Source organism: Olea europaea, chromosome 6, assembly GCF_002742605.1.
Source record: "Olea europaea var. sylvestris chromosome 6, O_europaea_v1, whole genome shotgun sequence".
NCBI classification, from domain to species: domain Eukaryota; kingdom Viridiplantae; phylum Streptophyta; class Magnoliopsida; order Lamiales; family Oleaceae; genus Olea; species Olea europaea.
In genome coordinates, this window is record NC_036242.1 from 2,344,822 (window position 1) to 2,366,221 (window position 21,400).

The 21,400-nt window shown below is 33.0% G+C and overlaps 1 protein-coding gene and 1 long non-coding RNA gene across 2 annotated transcripts; one reads left to right on the top strand and one right to left on the bottom strand.

Annotated features, from left to right (window-relative positions):
• Positions 1-10,979: 10,979 nt before the first annotated feature.
• LOC111396445 lies at positions 10,980-11,999 on the bottom strand. The gene is made up of 2 exons (XR_002703002.1): positions 11,772-11,999; positions 10,980-11,309 (listed from the first exon to the last, which is right to left on the bottom strand). It is a non-coding gene; the product is annotated as an uncharacterized LOC111396445 (long non-coding RNA).
• A 5,932-nt stretch (positions 12,000-17,931) lies between these two features.
• LOC111395487 (probable membrane metalloprotease ARASP2, chloroplastic) lies at positions 17,932-19,778 on the top strand. Its single transcript, XM_023021499.1, has one exon. It carries the CDS (start codon positions 18,070-18,072, stop codon positions 19,405-19,407), a length of 1,338 nt encoding a protein of 445 aa, XP_022877267.1. The 5' UTR covers positions 17,932-18,069; the 3' UTR covers positions 19,408-19,778.
• The last annotated feature ends 1,622 nt before the right edge of the window (positions 19,779-21,400 follow it).

The following is a 21,400-nucleotide window of genomic DNA, read 5'->3' on the forward strand; positions in this document are numbered from 1 at the left end:
ATTTGATTGCGGGTCGATATAGGAGTAATTGTAGCCCTTTAACTCTTTTATTTTTGCAGTTTGGTCCCTCTGTCAAGTTTTTTGTATAATTTTGGTTCTTTACGGTTCAAATCTTCAATATTACTCCCAAAACTCCCATAAGCTTCCACGTTGATTCACAAACTTACTTAATCGTTCATGACTGGTCCTCTCAAGTTCCAAAAGTGTGCTCCAAACTTTCATAAATCGAATTCACTCCATAAACTTGTATTAAGCTAAAAATCTTCCAAGTTGTCATAGTGCAAGATATAGTGTACTTTGTGCATGCATGTCACGTTCTAAACTAGAAATTCCATTTGTCTTGTGGAAGTCATTAGATTGGAGAGATTCTTGTCGACAAATATAAAAGTTTCACTTTGACTGATCAGGAAATGCTTAATTCATAGTAATAGGACTAGGTCTGGTAATTGATCTAGTTAAAGACTCAAATGTTATGAAGATACTATTTAATTGAACTATACCTGTTTGAACGACCTCGATTAATTTTATTTTTTCTATAAGAATCAATATGATCTTTAAAATGCTCTTCCTTCTAATAAAATCTAATAGAATCCAAAGAGACCATGCCTTCATACATATGATGCCAATTATCAAACATGAGATTGCCAGTTCAAGAGTTTGGTGAATACTACAATCCTTAGATCAATGTCTATTTCTCGTAGTGATAATCTCTATTTTTTATGTGAAATTAACAGATATGTAGACCAACCTTGTTCAAGAAATCCATGAAGAAGTTCAATGTAACCTGGTGGGCCTATTTCCCTTTAACAATGATGGCCATTGCGTCAACTAAGTATGCACAACAAGTGAAAAACAGTGCTGCTCATGTCTTAATGCTCCTTCTATCTGCTCTTTCTGTTTTAGTTTCACTTTTTCTAATGATGTTTACTGCACTCAACTCCAATTTACTTTTACCGACCAATGATAATCCTATTAAAAATCATGCTAGTCCTAGTTGCCTTCTTGGTGATGAAACTTTATCAATCATTGTCCACAAATGATAAATCGTTTATGGAGTGATGCAGAAGGTTCTGATTCAAGTGATGCTGAGTTGTCAAATAACACGATGATGGTGCTAAAATATCATGAGTTGGTAGATCGACGTAAAGATAGCAAGTAATCGTGATCTTTTCTTAATTGGGGCAGTTTAGAACATTTTTCTAGTAATTTGACCATAACTATCGCTACAATTATCAGAATCACAATTATGACCCCAATTCGAAAAGTTCTTTTGGCGCGTACGTCGTGGCAACCCAGATATATTCGATGGGCATCAATTTCGAGGCCAAAATACACTATTTTCCCTTTCGAATTTCCATTTTTAGTTATTTTTCCATTTATGGCAATATTTCCTTTGCCGTTTTCGAGATGATTATGAACTCGATCTGAGCCATTTTTTTTGCAAGATGCTTCTTTTATTACGTATTTTATTTTCGTATGATTATTGGAATTTTGCTATTTTTGGCAAAATTTCAATAATTTCAAATTTTCTCAGCTATATAACCCAACTCGTGTATTATTTTTCGTCATTCTACAGTTTAATAAGGTTAAATTAAATTTTAGAGAATTCTCTCTATCTTTGAGCATTTTCATTCATATTCTTTTCTGTGAATTATCTGTTGCAACTAACCTGTAGAATTATTGCAATCCTGCCCAGTGTCATGGAGCCATCCTTTAAAAAAATGTATTGTTATTATACTAATTCACCTAAATATGTTAGTTAAAATGTTGATAACATATATCAAAAACTATGGCGTGAACCCCTTGAAATGAACAATGATGTGGCATGGGTGTTGCCTTGACCAACATCAATACCTTGGATGGGTATTCATGCATATGATGAGAGCATTATTAGCCAAATGAGTGAGGCCTGTGCAGGTGTCATTTGAAGTGTGTTTTCTTTGCAAAACATTTATAAATATCTTTTTTATCAACGATTAGCAATGATTGACATGGACAAAATTGACATATGGAAGTCTATCGGTGTTAACCAATGATATCAATGAAGGTAATTTTTTTTTCCAAAATCATCAACAATTAATTATTTTTTTCAAGTCACCTACAATAATATCATTAAATATCATCAATAGAAATTTATTGTTATCATTTACTATTGAAATTTTATGAAACTTTAAATTTTAATAACCTGAAAAACCTAATTATTTTATTTTCGAGATCCTCTATGTCAATCATTAAAAAAATTAATTAATGCGGAACATACTCTAATTCTTTGAGAATGATTCTTTATTACTAGATCTTGATTCCGAATCTTGAATGTTGAAAATCAACTTGAAATCCCTTCTTGATTAGTTTCTTACTTTCAATTTTGAATTTTGCCTCCTTCGATCTTTGATGTCCTTGATTTTGCTTCTTGATTCATAATCTCGTTTCTTGAATTCCTTCATCTTAATTCTTGATTGTAGATTGCTTGTTCTTGATTGTGAGTTTTGGATCTTCCTCTTTAATATGCTTTCTCTTATATTATTGTGTTGATGGGATGACACAAAGAATGAGAAGTTGCATATGAATTGGAGACTATAACCCTATATATAGTTTTCAGATGTATTTCACCTATCATGAAATACAATTTTAAAGGAATTCGATATTTACACATAATCGGCCCACATTTTATTTAGATGTCTTAAACCCTATTACTTAAATTTTTATTAGATCACTTTAGTTTTGGGCTTAATTTTAAAATAACATTTATACACAATTAATTACATATATCGGCCCACAAGACAAATTAATAATTTTCCGAAAATCTCCCACTTGGGCCACATATTTTATCTTGTAAATGTGTATAACTTTATGAGCTCAATATTTTTATTATCATAACCAAAAGGCATCTCTGAACAATCTTATCCATTAATTATGCTAATATAGGATAAAAAAAGTCTTCGTTATAATTACCGTAACTAAACCTTTAATGGTCAAGTATATCAACATGATCAAATGACATAGATTAACTATGGATGTGTAGTATGGAAATTATATGCAATTTGATCGGAATATGTCTGTTTCCAACTGGTCCTACCTTAGGAGATCAAACCAAGACTTTAATCAGAGTGAAATCGAGTTGAATATTTTATTTCTGAAATAAATAAAATTATTCATAGATAGTATTATGTGTCCAAAACAGACAATATCCGAATACAAACTTCCACTAAACTGACATATCATCAAAAGATGCAACACCTGTACGAGCAATATGCTCATGAAAGACCTTGGGCGATAAGCCCTTATTAAGCAGATGCGCAATTATCGAGTTTGTCCTAATTATTCCATAGAAATCTGAACACTACGAAATTTTTCCTTAACAACTAGGAACTTAATATCTATAAACTTTAACATCATTAAGCTGCTATGGAATACAAAAATGCTATTGTCACAGAATAACTAAAATGGTCTTAAAAATCCATCCAAAATATGCAACCTATTAACAAAATTTCACAATCATGTTCCATGATCTAAATCAAAATATCCAATGATCTCCAATTTGTCAGATTTTCCTTAACATTATTATGTAATCCTTAGTTCTCTATAAATACCGAATAAGCTAATTAGCTACTTTCCAAATATCCAACCTAGAGTTACTTAAATATTTGTCCAGTATTCCAACATTGAAAGCTATATATGGAGTGTGAAAACATAAGCATACATTAAACTCTCAATTGCTGAAGCAAATGGAATTTTCTATATTTCATTTTCTTTAAGCTTATTCTTAGGATATTGATTGAGACTAAACTTGTCTCCCTTAGCAATAAGGCTATCTCTTGGTTTACGTACCTGTATCCTAAATCCTTTAAGAACTTTTTCAATATAGCTCTAATCCAAATACCCCAAAACGATCCTCAGCGTATATGTATTTCTGACGCAAAAGAGGTGTCACCGAGATCTTTCATCTCAAAATTCCATGACAAAATCTCTTTGTTTCATTCAATAATTTTTTTATCATTGCAAATAAATAGTATATCATTGACATCCAATAATAGAAAATACGCTTACTCCACTGAACTTGTGATATACACAATTATCAACTAAACTTATCTCAAACCAAACGAGATAATCATTTGATAAAATTTGTAATACCATTGACAGAAAACCTGCTTAAGCTCATAGATGGAATTCTTTAATTTGTAAACCATCAAAAGCAGCTTAAGATCAAATGCCATAATAATCCTAAAAGAGTCTTTCATAGAAACTGAAGAAATGTCTCTTTAAAGTCAATGTCTTCCTTTTGAGTAAAACCATTTGCAATAAGACGAGCCTTATATCTTTCGACATCACCCTTCAAATCTCTCTTGATTTTAAATATCCATTTACAACTAATGAGTTTCACACCTTCAGGCAATGAAATAAGTTCTCAAACATCATTGTTACTCATGAACTTTATCTCTTCATTCATGACATCAATCCATTCTTAAGAATGAATCATTTGTATTGCATGATGAAAGTTGATTGATTGGGTCTTCTTCGACCTATACAATACCATCCTTATTTTCTTGGAGAAAGACTATAAAATTATCCAAATTTCCTTGAACATATCTAGTGTTTCGGATTTCTCATAGATGAAATATAGGTAGCCATAGTGAGACAAATTCGTTGTGAACATAATAAGTTACTGTTGACCATTCCAAGAAGCCGAAGGAAAATGGCCCATAGATATCCGTAAAATTTAGTTCTAAGACGTCCGAAATTCTATTGGCTCCTAATCTCCTTATATTTTGTTTGTTTCCCCTTAATATGATTAACATAAATACTTGAGTCTCAAAAACAAGGGAATCAAGAATTCCGTTTGACTCAAGATTTTTCATTATCCTTCGAGAGATGTGACATAATCGCTTATTTTATAACGAAGATGAATTCTCTTTGGCGAAATTTGGTTTAATACCACATGAATTCACATGTAAGGTTTCATTAATAGAGGCAACTGTATTAAGCAGATATAGGTTATCATAACTGGATAAAGGACTGGTACCCATAATATTTGAATTAAGAAAAGACTGAACTTACTATTTCCAATTGAGCAAGAGTAACCAAATTTGTTTAATGTAGAAATAGAAACCAAATTTCGCCTAAAAAAGGTACATCAAATGTCTTTTCCAAATTCAAATAATAACCAATCTTTAATAATAACATAAAAATCCTTATAGCATCTACTTTAACTGATTTGTCATCACCTCATATAGATGAATCTTTTAGCATCAATTGACTTTGACAGTTCAGCTAATCCCGCATAGACACACTTATATAAGTAGTGTTACCAAAATTTATCCATCAAATGTGTCTTGGCATTCAAACTAAATTAACCACAGAACAAATGAAAGTGAGAAGTGTATTTGACTTTACACACCAAGCGTGATACTTAGAACTATTATCCTTTATATTTCCCAGATTTTCACAAAAGTAACAGCTAGATGATTCATCCTTTTCGGGCGTTTACTGTTTCTTTTTAACCGAACCAAATGCGGCTTTCTTATTCTTTAAGTTGTTCTTAGAGATACTTGTCAAGTGAGCACTTCCAGTTTTCTCTTACTTTAGACTTTTTTTTCTGCACACAATATGAAATGAGGTTATTAAAAGTCAACTTCCCCTTTTGATAGATGTAACGAACCTTAAATTAACCAAATTGTGCGGGAAGAAAAATCAAGACCATGTATAGGAGCAAGTCATCGGATATCTCAAATTTTAACATCGTTGATTTTGAAACAAAATGAGACACATCCATAATGTACTATCTATTTTCTTTAGCTTTATACTTTATTGAAATCAAGTTTGTTAGAAGCATACTAGTTTTGACCTTATCGTCTTTTCGCAAAGCTTTTTGGAATATTTATTTAAGAAATCTATTGGCAGTTACTTAGTGGATAGAGTACCCTTAAATATTGTTAGAATTTTATGTTTCATAATCATAAGACAGATGTAGCTTGAACAATCCCACTTATTCAAGTCCCGTTTTACTAGTAGAATCCTTATCCATAAAAGTAGTGGATTGTTCAATCGTTATAGCAAAGTCTAGATCCATATTGCCAAGAATGATACTAACGTTCTCTTTCTAATCCTTAAACTTTGGTTCAAGCACATGAATTGAATTGGTGTTGATAGATATAGCAGAAGCAGATAGATTAACCAAATAAAAAATCTAAACCTAAATAACTTGTTCACGTGGGAATCGGTATTGGACAATCAATAATTCAAATAGTGGTAGGCCCCATCACAAGACGAGCACAACATTGATATTTAGTCTTTGAATAGAAATATCAACTTATAAGTGGTACTCTTGGTGTAGTAATTAAACGTTGACAATAAATCCGGTCAAACGTAAAGTCTATCTTTGGACCAGCTCATTGTTCACATAATGGAAGATTTTACAATTGTCACATATTTATTACACAGTTGTGTAAATAATTATGTCAAATATTGACCTTTCCTTTGGATCGGTGAATATCCGCATGAATTACGTACACACAACTTTCCTAATATTTCAAATAAATTAATTTAGACAATAGAGGTTACTTTGGTAACATGTTGCATCAAACAATCTATTTTAGAAAATTAATAATCCAAAAAAAATGTTTAAATACCAAAATTTGAAATTGATTACCCCCTGATATTGTTGAATCTTTAACATTTTATTTTTATTTTTATTTTTATTTTTTAAAAAACTTAAAACAAAAAAATGCAGCAAAACAGGTGCTGCAACGCTTGGCACTGCCTTTTTCTTTTTCCGAATCACGGTGTTGCATGTGTTATAGCACTGCAGTGCTTCTTTAATGCCGGAAAATTAACTTGAACCCAAAACTTGATATATGGGGTCTGAAATTCACATTTGGAAAATTTTATATAAACCCTAATTATGAATTTCAACCATAAAAGTTTTTTCTTGAATAATTCTGAATTTTGAAATTCATGGCTAAAATTCATATTCTAAATTAAAATATTCCAGACTCAATATATGAATTTCAAAAACAAAAATTCTTCCTTTAATCCCAATGGTTTAATATGGAGTCGGCTCTAATACCATTAGTTGAAATTTTATGAAACTTTAAATTTTAATAAAATGAAAACCTAATTACTTTATTGCCAAGATTCTCCATGTCAAATCAACAAGAATATTAATTAATGCGGAACATACCTTAATTTTTTGGGAATGACTCTTTATTATTGGATCTTGATTCCAGATATTAAAAATGAACTTGGAATCCCTTCTTGATTAGTTTCTTACTTTCAATCTTAAATTTTACCGCCTTCAATTCTTGGATTTTTGTCCTTGATTTTGCTTCTCGATCCATAATCTTGTTTCTTGAATTCTTTCATTTTGATTCTTGATTGTAGATTGCCTATTTTTTATTGTAGGTTTTGGATCTTTCTCTTCAATATGATTTCTCTTGTATTCTTATGTTGATGAAATAACACAAAGAATGAGAAATTGCATATGAATTGGAGATAATAACCCCATGTATAGTTTTCATATATATTTCGTCCATCATGAAATGCAATTTTAAAGGAATCCGATCTTTCCACGTATAATCAATCCCACACTTTAGTTAGATGTCCTAAACCCAATTAATTAATTATTTATTAGATCGCTTTATTTTTGGGCTTAACTTATAAACAATTAATTATAGGGAAAATTACCTAAAAACCTACATTTAAACATTCATTTTCAAAAAACTAGGGGATTAAGTTCAATTTTCACGAATCAGTTGTTAATTAGGTTTTATAATTAAAATTAATAAAAATTTAATTACACATAATATACACAGATCATCCCACCACCACCTATCCTATTCTCTCTCTACGTACCTCATCTCTCACCTAGCCTATTCATTTCACTCAATACACCAGCTAGAGATGCCTTCGACGAAGCAAGCCCAGTCTCATCATCTGAAGCCTCCAACAAATTTTCGAGATCCAACTAAGGCTCTTCAAAACCCGACTTCAAATCCACCTTCGGTGAAGGCGAACCCCTAATTTCCTCCTCGAAACTTTTCATAAATGAGTTAAGATCCTAAATCATTATGTAGAGTTCTGACTCATCATCACCCAAAATTGTCCAAATAAATCCTCTTTCAGCCTCTTAACCTTCGACAAATCAATCACTGAATGGGTCAAATCAATCAAGTGTTGCAGCTTCAAGTAGCCTTTGGCAGCGATGCGGATACCAAGCTTCTCTTCATCGCCGACATCGCTGTTACTACAAGCAGCGGCGAGGGCTACTCAAAGAAGTGATACAGTGAAGCTTCTCGTTGTGTCGATGGCATCGCTGCTGCAAGAGGAGGAACATTGGTGAAGATCTGCAGTGATGCTGTTCTTAGATCTAGGTGAGATGGTGGTGTGCTGTTAGGCGTATGGGTGGTGGTGGTGCATATCTATGTGGTGGTTGTGCGCATCTCTGAATTTGTGGTGTGGTGTATGGGTTGCGATTTTTGTGTTAATTTATATTTGATGTGGATGTGGTGGTGAGTTGTCGGTTGGAGGAGGAGGTGGTGGTGGTGGATTTTGGTGCAGGTGGTCGCAATGGTGGTAGTAAAGGCATGGGCATCGTGAGAGATGGTGTTGCCCAAAAGATAATCCGTATTTACTGGGTTCGGCTTGATTTTTAGTGTGTTTGGGAAGGTATTATGCCTGAATGTTAGTCAAGAAGAGGTTGAGGTGGTCATGTTGGTGGTGGAGTCTAATAGCTTGGTCAATGTTTGGAGGCTTCAAAGGAAGCGCGTCATAGCTTGCAGCTATGAGCAACAGATCTTTCATGTGGTGGCAGTGGTGTGATGATGCCAGTGGTGGTGGTTAGGATTTGTTGAAAGTGTTGGTGGTGCGCACTTGGTTGACGTTGTTGGGATTGATGGTAATACCATAGTGGTAGTGGTGACAAAATAAAGTGTGACCAAGTCTATCTTCATTATGACTTTTTGTGACCAGATTTATATTAACTGTGACTATGTGTGACTTGTTTACATATAGTCACAAATTAGACTAATATAGTCACCAACAGTTACATTGAAGACAAAGTTGGTCACAATTAGTCACATATAACACGTTAGTGAATGTAGTAAAGTTGGAGGTGAAGGTGGTAGATTATGGTACTGGTCTGCGGGTCACAATTGTGGGTCATAGTTACGAGTTACAATTCGCCATTAAGGTCATAATGAAGGTCACAGGTTTGAGTTCACAAGTCACAGTCATTTCATGTAAGTTACAAATCAGTATAAACGAGTCACAAATCAATATTAACAGATCACGTGTCGTTTTATAGAAGTTACAGATCAAATTTATAAGTCACATTTTATATTACGAGTCACGAGTAACAAATCATAGGTTGAAAATCATATTTTATATGTCACAATGTACACAAGTTACAAGTTATTGCTCGGAAAAAAGTTGTGAATTTAATATGTTTAATTACAAATATATTTTTTTGATTAATTATTTCATAACTAAAATTTTAATATTATTTGATTTTTGAAATTTCAAACTTTATTTTTTAATTTTGAAATTGATCATATATATATTCATCCCACATGATTAGGTCACAGATTTAATAAAACTGATCACAGATGACAATGTGCACAAGTTACAGATCTAATGCAACTGATCACAGGTTATTGCCAAAAAAGAAGAGAAGAAGAAAAAAGGTAGTCAGCGGAAAAGTGAGTGGTCACCGAAATAGTCGACGAAACGGTCGGAGAGGTCGTCGGAATATTTGTCGGAACGGGATAAGTCGCCGGAGCCATCACTGGAAAGTCGTTGGAATTGCCGCTCGGAAGTCGTCTAAGCCGTCGTCGGAGAAGCTGCCAGAGTCGCCGTCGGAGGTGAGAGAGAGAATGGTTTGATATGAAGGGTGGATAAGGTAGAGGTGGGGTAGAATAAGTAGATTAATTATATTATATTATAATTAAATATCTAATAAATTTAATTATCGCCTTATTTTTTAAAGATTTTTAGAAGTCTGTTATTTTTGAAATATGATTTTTAAATGAATGATTTATGTGGTATTCCCTTAATTATATATGTTGACCCATATAGCAAATTAATAATTTCCCAACATTTACTTCAATTATTCTTCATTCTCAAAATGTTTTCCTGAAGGGATCCTTGGATTGCTTGATCCGCATCTATCTCCTCTCCTCTCCTTTTTCTAGTGTCCTCCCAATCCCTCATTATCAAAAGTTGGAAACTCTCAGTACGAACGAAGAGCGTATCCCAAACTCTGGAGGAGTAGGTCGTAAATTACCTGTACCTCCAAGTAATAACTCTAAAGAGCATTCATAAAATATAAAAAATAATGAGGCTATTTCTGATTTCATTCTCCCCAAAGTTAATGTCCCGACGTAATCTTCACCTAAAGTTGGGCAAGTTGGTTGCTGCTTGAAAAATTTTATAGGTGAGAGAATCTGAAAAGCAAAAGAAAGTGGGAAACATATAGCAAAAGAAGCACATAAAGTCCAAAGTAGCAGCTCAAGTTTACATGTATATCTTATTCCATGGCTCCGTGGTCTCAAATTTCCTGTAGCAGGACACTAATAAAGTAGGTCATCAAGTTTTGGTTTGTGGAAATACATGTCTAAAGGCTATAATTTTGATAGTTCAACTTTGTCCATAAAACTTTATCAGACATGTTACTAGTGAATTGGTTTTTTAGTCTTCGAAATCTTTCCAATGAATTACTCCTAGAAGCATATATTCATAATAGTTCAAAGCCTGAAGTGTAATACAACATATTTTATATGATTAAATAAGTAGTGACAATACAAAAATATTGAAAATAGGTTAACTTGGAAACGGTCTACTAACAAAAATAAAATAAGATATTTTGTGTTCTTTCTCCTTTCCTTAAAAGGAATTGCATCCTTCATGGACATCATAACAAAAATAGATAGATGACAAGTTGTAGAAAATCTATTGATGTTGATCATTATATCATTAGCTAAAAAAGATAAACAAATCGAATATACTGTCTGATTACACAATATAGATTAGAATTATTAAGAATAAAACCAAATGCATATTTGTCACATAGTACTGAATACGTCACAAAATTACAATGAATAACAGGATTTAATTTCCAGTATCAAACATGCCATAACGTAAACTTGAAGTTTGAAGGGGAACTCTTGTTGTATATCAGCACAAGGACACATACTAAGACACTGTTGCTAGGAATTCTGGGCAGCAGTTGAATAGTATCCAGGCTTCATGTTCAATTTCTTTTCCAGTGTTTTTTCTGTTTCCTTGCATGATGAAAGCTGAGCAAGAAAAATGCTTCCCTGAAACATTTTAATTATTTGACCATTTAACTTCCTTTACTTCACAATACATAGTTAAATTCCCTAATGCTCCATCCCAAAACAAAATTTGCAATTTGTATATAGAACTTATCCAAAAAATTTCAACCTCCAGTCCAGAAGTAGGGAAGAGGCGGGGTAGGGGGAGTTCGAGATCGAGATCGATATTCCAAATTTATGTATAACTCAATAAGTGCACGTTGCTATGCAGTATTAGATGGTAACAAATGATTTTCTGATGTTTCTAATCTGATTTACCAAACTTGCCGAAGAAGTTAAGAACACAATGCTTATAAATTCTCATTTAAAACTTTATGAATAGACAAATATGTACACGTTTTGAAGTAGTTTTATGAAAAAGAAATCTTGAAAATAAACCTTGCTATTTGATGCAAAAACCAGAAATTCTTTAAACCTATAAACTAGATAGTGTAGTGCAAGTACCTTGAACCTCATAGGAAGAACTGAACAGCGCCAAAACTCAACAAGAAATGGAAATTATTTTTCCATTTCATATTATGAACATTGTTTGTAAGGATTCTATGTGCTGGAATTGAACATTAAACAGTGTAAGAAAGATGGAGGAGCTTGCAGGTTCGTTGAACCTGGTCAGTATTTATTAGGAAAACATTGGTTTTGCTAGTTGTACCTTTTTGGCTTTTTCATTATTCTATTTGAAAATGAAAAAAGTATGCCGTTGGTGGAGTTTCTGTTGTTGCAAGGAAATTGATTGATATTATTTCTTTCGGGACACCCATGTTCTATGTTCATGTATCGAACTCGAACTTCCTCTCATTACAGCAAAAGGTTGAAGTTATAATTCTACGTTCAATCGAATAGGAAATGAGACATTTTAGAAACCGTTAAATTTTTTTTTTCTTTACAATTAGATAATGTTTAAGTTGTCGGGAAGGTTGTATCCATAGCCGATCCTGGGCCGAGGCAGTTGAGGCCTACGCCTCAGGCCCAAAATCAAAGGGGGCCTAGTTTTGGTCCCTTTTTTTTTCTTTTTTCTTAAGGGTTTAGAGAGTTAAAGGCAAAATTGGTTTTTTATTCGTTTTTCCTCATACCTGTGACAGTGCGACTGACGATCCATTTTAATTTCATCAAAATAACACAATTTTTTTGGGACAGCTCTAGAGTCTGTATGTCATTTTAATTTTGTATTGTTTCTGTAAATTTATAATGCTCAAATTTTTGCGTAAATAATCGAAAATGTTATTGGATGTAGAAAATTGGAATTTGTTCAACATATTTTGATCCAAGAATGTGTGTCCTACTTGAACCTGCATCACGTTTGGTATCTATTTACTATTTAGCATTCCTGACTAACATAAGGCAATAGGGCATTGTGTAATGACGAAATTTTTATTTCAGGCTTATGAATTGTAACTATAGAATTCTAAAGGATGTGATTCCATAATTTTCGTAGAAATTTTACTTCTCAATTCAGCAATGACTTGCCCTAACTTGTTATTGAATATGTTGAAAATGTTTGAATTGTTCCAGACATTTTTTCTGACATTTTGGTAGTGTTAGTTTTCTATTTTAGGTTATACAGAAATTTAGACAGATTTATTCTTCACATGTTTGGGATCGATCGTAATTGATTGATTCATGCAATTGCGGAGACTTTAGGGCGGTTACCAGTGGCAATAAAGCAGTAAAATCACATCTTTCATTATTTACGGACTCGGATTGGTTCACTCTGATGTATTGATTTATCTCATTTAAATTTTAGCATTAGTGCGTCATCGTGTGGGATGATAATAGGATTAGGATTACTATGTAGGGTAATCACAGCTTGTACTAGAAATTTAGGAATTACATGCCATAGTTGAAGTCTTGATTTTGATTGTAAGTTGGTAATTATTTTTATACTTTAATTGTCATTTAGTCATTATCTGAGACTGCATTACGTGAGAATTTAAATTCTTGTTGACATACCTCCGTATTGCATTGATTATCCTGCTAAAACACCTAAACTTGACCCGTTTGAACATTCCCTTAATACTGAGATCTTGAATTTCACAAATCCTCGGGAATCTAGAATGGTGTATATCGTGACATTATGATTACTTTGTGTAATCTATTTATGCACTTTAGTTGTTCTACTTTTTCAAAATGTCTCACATTTCGAAATTAGAATTTTCAGTGAGAAATGAAATTTTTCACATTGGAAACAAAAGATGAAGAGAATTTTGATTCAACAAAAGGTTTCAAAAGTTAGAGATGGCAAATCAACAAATTTGCCAAAAAACACAAATAGAATAATATAATTAACTTGCTTACACTTCAATTATTTTACATATATCCGACACTGTTTTCAAATGGATCCTTCAAACTTGTTTAATATATCATTAATTGTGAACAGAAAGTGTCTGAATCATATAAGGCCATTATTTTGTTGAATTATATACCTGGCTTACAGCAAGTTAAGGATGCGATTAAGTATGATAAAGAAACCTTAACACCTAATATTGTTATTGATTCTCTTAAAAGTAAATAGATGGAGATTAAGTCTGAAATAGATGATAAGAAGAGTATTGAGTTATATTTGATGAGGAGTAGAATCAAGTTTAAATAAATGAATTTGTGAAGAACTTAAGAAAGTGTGAGTAGTGGCTCAAGTGATGATGAAGGTAAGAAGAAGGGCAAGGGTTTTGACAAGTCTTGCAGTGAACGGTGTTACAACTGTATTAAGTCTAGACACATTGTGAGGAACTGGCCCAAGAAGAAGAATAAACATAAGGGTAAGATGTGAGGTGGGGCAATTGTGGCTATAGGGTCGAGTCATGACCCTAATGAGGTTTATTGAGAATAATTTTAGTTACTGCATGTGCATTTGTGCAATCATTTTCTGTATGTGTGTGATTGCTTAGTTTTGTTGCATGTCAATGAGTTTGATATGTACGTTTAGATGAATTTGAGAGCTACTTGATTACTTGGTATAATTGTTTGCTTGCATAGTGAGTTGGGATGCATAAATAGTAAGTATGTTGACTGTCTTTGGTAAGATGGAGTATAGATGCCTAGGGATACCTTGGTAGTTTATATCGGGAATGTGGAGTGTGATATTTGAGTTACGAGTGAAGATGTAATTAAATGTCGGAATTCTTTATCTGTGAAGACCATGAATTTAGTGATCAATCTAGTGAGTATGGTGGGAAATGAGAGAAGATATATGTTTTTGAGGTGTGATTAACATGGAAGGAGATATGATAAGTGTCGTGAAATCTGAGGTCATTTTATGCATTTGTAGCGTATGTTTTGACCATTTGATTGATTAACTTAGAGTTAATATGTTGTTGTGTGTAAATGTATTTTTTGAAAAGATATGTGAGTAATCCTATATTATTTCTTCATCGAATGATTATTTGCTCTTGATTGTTCACCGTGATTATCTGTTTCTACCTAGATACTTGTTTGTGACCTTAGCTCTAGTAAGTACGTGGGGCAGGTATGATTTGTGTTTCGGGTCCGAAATACGAGATAAGATCTGTTATTCCAATTTTATTGATTATCTTGTTTATGCAACTACTAACTTTATATTTTGATTGCTTGTACGTTAATTAGGTATCAATGTGGAGATTTATTAAATTTTGATACCCAATACATCTTTGGTTATAATGTAAACGTCGGACTGAATTTCATAGACATTGCCCAATGAGAGAAATTGTTACCAACAACCAAGTCCAAAGGCTCGATCCAAAAACAACATGTACCGTTGGAGGTAGATCAATAAATTAATGCTGCCCATATATATTATCTATTGGATGGTTTTGAATTTTGGCTCATTTAACTCTTTATTGGCCCAACTAAAGTGTAACACCCCAAATTTTCATAAATATTGAAGTGTTACAAAAATTTCACTTTTCTTTGTACTAAAGGCGGAACACTAAAAACAAATTTATTTAGAAGAAATAAAATTACTGAAAAGTTCACAAATTTAAATTAAATCATGGAAATCATATCTCAAAAAACATAAACACCTAACTAATTAAATAACATTTTTTTTGTCAAATTAAACTAACTAACAAATAGAAAGACATAAAACGTAATACTTTTCAAATTTATTTTTTTTTGTTTGAATTCTTTTGACATTCCGTATCACCATATCGCCACAGTTCCAATCGACTAGAACTAACCTAAAATCTATTGTAAAAGTTAATATTTAAAATTACCCAATTAAATATGTACAATTTCATGGACAATTATATAACAATAAAATAAACATTTCATACCACATTTCTCTTTTGGAGTATATGCCAAATGAGATACTCATCATTAGTTATTTTGTATTCCCAAAAAATTTCACACTTCGTTATAAAGAACCCAATAGAGTTCATATTTCGTTAGGTCAAATCCGAAGGTCCACTGACAATTCATGTGTAAATTACTGAATATAAAAGCATTCGGAAACAAACCACTTGTACAAAAGTATTTTACCTTGATTCTCAATTGAGTTTGTATACAATTAGAATTGAAAAACTGTGTGATACAAGAAATTTGGATAAGAATTTATTTCAAATGGTAAAGTTAGTAATATACTCTACTACTGATTTCTTGGTACAATCATCCCATTGAAAATAGGACATATGTTTAACTTGGACTTGGTTTTAAAAAGTTATATTTGAATTGTCCTCCACCATTGGTTTCATATCAAATATAAATCATGTGTCATAGGAATTAAAAGAGAAAAAATTTTCACTTAATTATTATTGCAAGCCCCTACCAACTCTATTAACCTATTATTCTTTTAATCGGACTTAACTAAATGTAGTATAAAAAAAAAAAAAACTCTTTCCTGTGTTGAAAAATTCTAATTAATTACGAGTTATAAAAAGAGTCCAATATCGACACACTTATTTTCTCTCTATCAAAATGTAATAAAATTAAAATTAAACTATTTCACTTTAATCCTTCAATTTCAAAATATAAATGTATAGCACATAGAATAAATAAATTTTATTTTATAAAATTTTCGGGGTTTTACATAAAGTCTAGTCTAACCTTATATATATGTTGCTTCCTATCCTAGCCATTAGTGTGTGATTTGTGTATGAACAAAAAAAAGGGGAAAATGTGGCTGCTCCTACTACTACAAATCGACTGCCATAGTTGAGAGAAAACTGGTGCTTTCATATTGTGTATTTTGGTCTCTTCTCGTGCATTCTTCTGTTGTTTTTCCCGTGCCTTTGTGGCCCACAAATCATCACTGTTATCTTGTCATTTGTGGATAAGACTAGGAGTAATTGAGGTGAATATATTGGTTATGAGTTGGAGCAATTTGGATTTGTTGTTTCGTAGAAAAAGGTGTTTTGAAGATTTTTTGAGCAAGCTTCCGTGATAAATATCCATATCAAAAATGGCTGAAAAATGGTACGATAGAAGAGCCTCAACACCAACAAGAATCTAAACCGACATGTTCGTCAAATAACAACCAAATACATGAAAGGAAGTTGCAAACTCCTATCGAAGAATATAAGAAAGAAGAAATTCGTATAAATATTACACTCCCATTTTTGCTCCAAAGTAAAATCAAAGAAAAAAACAAATAAGAAGCATATCTCAGAGTATTTTACCGTAATTGTATTAAAGATTGTGCACCTACACCTTGTCATTTGTAACAAATCAATTTAGAAATAACACACAAGTTCCTTCTCTGTAAATGGTATAAACCTACACCTTGTCATTTGTAACAAATCAATTTAGAAATAACACACAAGTTCCTTCTCTGTAAATGGTATAATTCCTATTCAAGTTCTGTTGAATTTTGATCCAAATTCGGTTGGATTTTGGTTGATTAGTTGAAGTGAGCCTTGAAGAAGTCAAAATATAGGCCAAACTCCCACTCGAGCGCTTAAAGTAGGGAGCTTTGCGCTCACTCACCACCAGACCGGAACAATCACAACATGCAAATGCCTAGGATAAGTATTGAGATTTTGAGCTTTTCTCTCGGAAGAGGATAACAACATTCAATTTAAGGATTATGCACTAGTATAAACATGATAGAAGGAACAAATTTCTCAAGCCTATTACTATCAAATTAAGACGATGATCAACCAAATCTTCCCCAAAAATACAAGGCAGTCAAAGATTATAAGCAAGCGATTTATTTACAGTCAAGTCAAAACTCAATTATATTCTCTCAAACATTACACGAGACACTTGCAACAAATCTGCTTCTATATAACTAACATCCACCCGAAGTTATTCGAAAAGTTACTGTATCTACTTCAATATTATTAGTTACCATCACATATTAACATGTATAGTCACACAACATAATGACCTGTTAGTTCCTAAAACAAATCATAACAAACAATGATCATGTTTCAATTTAAGATACATCATACATTTTTCATGAGGGTGTACTTGTGAATAGATCTCGTTTAGTGGTGATGTATCACGCTTGACGCCCCACTTCATCAGTAACATGGACATTCTTCAATTTTAATATTTTTTTGTTAAAAAAAAATTAGTTTAAAATTTTTTTAAAAAGATAGTTCGGCCCATTTTCTCATATTTTAGACCCGTATTTGGAACCAAAAACTACACGAATAACACCCAAAAAGGATAAAACTTGCGGTCACAGATTCGGATTGGAACATCTAAGTTGCTTCGCCTCCACAAATCAGATTTGCCAATTATCCAATTTTTGCACTATGTTCTATTCTATCCATGCTTCACTCGAAAAGCCTATCTTTTCCTCATAATAATCTTATCAGAAAATATCACAATGCTAACCAGCTTATTATCCTCTTCTTCCTCGCACACTCTCGTTAGGTTGATTAATTCGAAGACACCCATCTCAGATTTTCCTTTAAAATATACAGCCCAATTGTCAAAATCAGTATCTCATTCAGTTTCTGGCGGTTCATTCTCAATTTTTCACTCCAAGAACCCATTTTTGTCCAATGATAGTGGGAGGGAAAGGTTTAGGACAAAGGCCATTGCTGGGCTGGATTTTGGTGGGTTTGAGAGTGCTCAATCAGTTCTTGAAGCAGCTGGAGTATTAACTGGTATCATTGTTGTACATGAAAGTGGTCATTTTTTGGCAGCTTATCTTCAGGGCATCCATGTGAGTAAATTTGCAGTTGGGTTTGGTCCAATCTTAGCAAAGTTTAATGCAAACAATGTAGAATATTCGATTAGAGCATTTCCTCTAGGTGGTTTTGTGGGTTTCCCTGATAATGATCCTGATAGTGATATTCCAGCGGACGATGTGAATTTACTGAAAAATAGACCAATATTTGATAGGGTTCTTGTTATTTCTGCTGGTGTGATTGCTAATATTATCTTTGCCTATGTTATAATCTTCGCACAAGTGTTGTCTGTTGGATTGCCTGTTCAAGAGGCCTTTCCTGGGGTACTTGTGCCTGAGGTTAGGCCTTATTTAGCTGCTTCGCGGGATGGGGTACTGCCTGGTGATGTTATTTTAGCTGTCAATGACATTGAATTGTCAAAAACAGGTCCTAATTTAGTTTCTGAAGTTGTTGATGTTATTAAGAGAAGTCCTGGAAGAAATATATTGTTTAAGATTGGAAGGGGGCAGCAGAATGTTGAGATTTATGTCACCCCTGATGAGAATTCAGATGGAACTGGTAGGATTGGAGTTCAATTATCACCAAATGTTAAGATTTCGAATATTAAACCAAAGAATATTATGGAATCTTTTAGTTACTCAGGACGTGAATTTTGGGGCTTGACGTCGAATGTCCTGGACAGTTTGAAACAGACATTCTTAAATTTCTCTCAATCTGCCAGTAAGGTTTCGGGTCCAGTTGCCATTATAGCCGTTGGTGCAGAAGTTGCTAAGTCAAACATTGATGGCCTTTTCCAATTTGCAGCTGTTTTAAATCTTAATCTTGCAGTAATTAATCTTCTTCCTCTACCTGCTTTAGACGGGGGCTCGTTGGCATTGATCCTGATAGAAGCAGTAAGAGGAGGGAGAAAGCTTCCATTAGAATTAGAGCAGCAGATTATGTCATCTGGCATTATGCTTGTTATAGTTCTCGGGGTGTTCCTTCTTGTTCGTGACACATTAAACCTCGACTTCATCAAAGATTTATTATGATTCTCAGGCCAGCTTACTTTGTGAATTGTAATCTGTTCTGAATATAGTTCCAGATATAAATTTGGACTTGGGTTGATTCTTTGAGATATCTCGCCAAGGAGATGGAAGATGCCTGGATCACTTGATGCTTTTGTTTCTCTTATGACCTTGTATTCAGGTGCTTTTGGCCTTTCGATAAAATTCCAATAGGATTACATTGCTATGTATATTGCTTGTTGCTCATACCGTCTGAATTATAGCCTTAAACACAATTATGACCACCTTTGCATTTTTTTGCAATTATGAACCATTATATTGCGTTCTTATTCATCATAAACTAGCTGGAGTCGAGCTCAAGGTATAACTTATTAATGGCTTTCAATTTTCGCAAATTCGTGAGTGTTATAGAATTGCTTCATCACAGATTTCTCAATGAACACCTCCTTATTGTTTGTGTTGAAGTTGAATAATGTATTTTCTATCTTCTGCTCTTGCTTTAAGATCTTTCACCATAAATGTATTCGCATCATGAGCACGTGGGATTGTCGATAACTGCCTTCTGACCCTTAAATTAGAAGGTGGGATAGAAACAGAGGAGAATAATATCTAGAATATATATTGTACATTATACCTACCCCCTTCGGGCGTTAATATATATGGATACTAGGTAGACTAAGACAACATCTAGGTTTTGTTAAGGAAATTTGAATTGGTTATTTTAGGAATCTTAAACTAATCTTGGGTTATAATAAACATAGTTTTGATTGCTAAAGATGATGTTGGGTGAGTTCTATGCTTGGTTAAATTTCGAAAGATATAGCCTATGACTAGATAATTTCATGATCATCCCCTACAACGCTGGAGTAGTTCTAGTAGTGGTTCTTGCAAATTGTTTCTCATCATTATTGAGAAAGGATAACAAATATAAATAATTGTAATAGTAAGAGTTAAGATCTAGTGTCCATCCAATAATTTATTGATTCGTCACTTTAAATTAACATGTCCACATTTTCTCTCACTACCATTTGTACTTAAAAATGGGTGTAAAATGAAGTGTCAATGAATTATTGGTAGCCTGTAAATCTCAAACCCTAGTAAACTCTTTCTTGCAATGTAATATTTTGTAAGCTTTATTTTGTGTTTTCAGAACTATTATTAACGATTCATTCTCTTAGCCTTTTTATTAAACTGGAAACTCAACGTCACAATCCCAAAATTTGTGGTAAAGGTAGGGTGCCAACCCTTTTAAAATAAAATGAAATTGAGTTGAAAATGCTTCCACATAATAGATTTTGGGAAAAAACCACATACAATACACAAAAATAGATTTATATAATAGGAGCCAATAAAATGGGGAAAGAAAATTGAATGTAAAAAGAAAGATAAGCAAATGAATAGTTTTTAAGTTTAGATTGGTACAAACGTTCAGATAAAATTGTAAAACTGATTCCAAATTGCCACCATTTGTCATTCCCTGCAAAAATTTCTGGCATTGGGTCTCTAGATCTTCTTGTATGTACATCATTTCATTTTGTTTGTATGGGTATGTTAGAAGTACTTGTTACGTCACTTGATCTTTGATTCGTGCGGGTATGTCTGATGTACTTGTATATGAGTTTTTATCAATTCAAGTTTACATTTACATATCAGAATTCTACATCTAGTCAGAGATTAATACAATAATCAGTGAGGGTACAATCATACTCAAATGTTAGTCTTGTGGAAAAAGCCATCCCTGTGGGTGCCTTGGCATTTGTTATTGCTGTTGTTAGACCAAGCACGTGAGGAGTGATTGCGCAGTTCACTCTCAAAAGGGAGGCATGCATCACATAGGTGTCAGCAGTACTAGGTAGAACTAGGTAGAACCAGAACCTCGACTCTTAGGCATGTAAGCTTTTAACTGGAAAATCATCAAATTTGCATACATCCATTTACCAAGTCATATTTACATTTTACACATGATGTGAATATGCATGCAAGAATTGGTTCTTTGTTTTCATTGTATTAAGAAAAA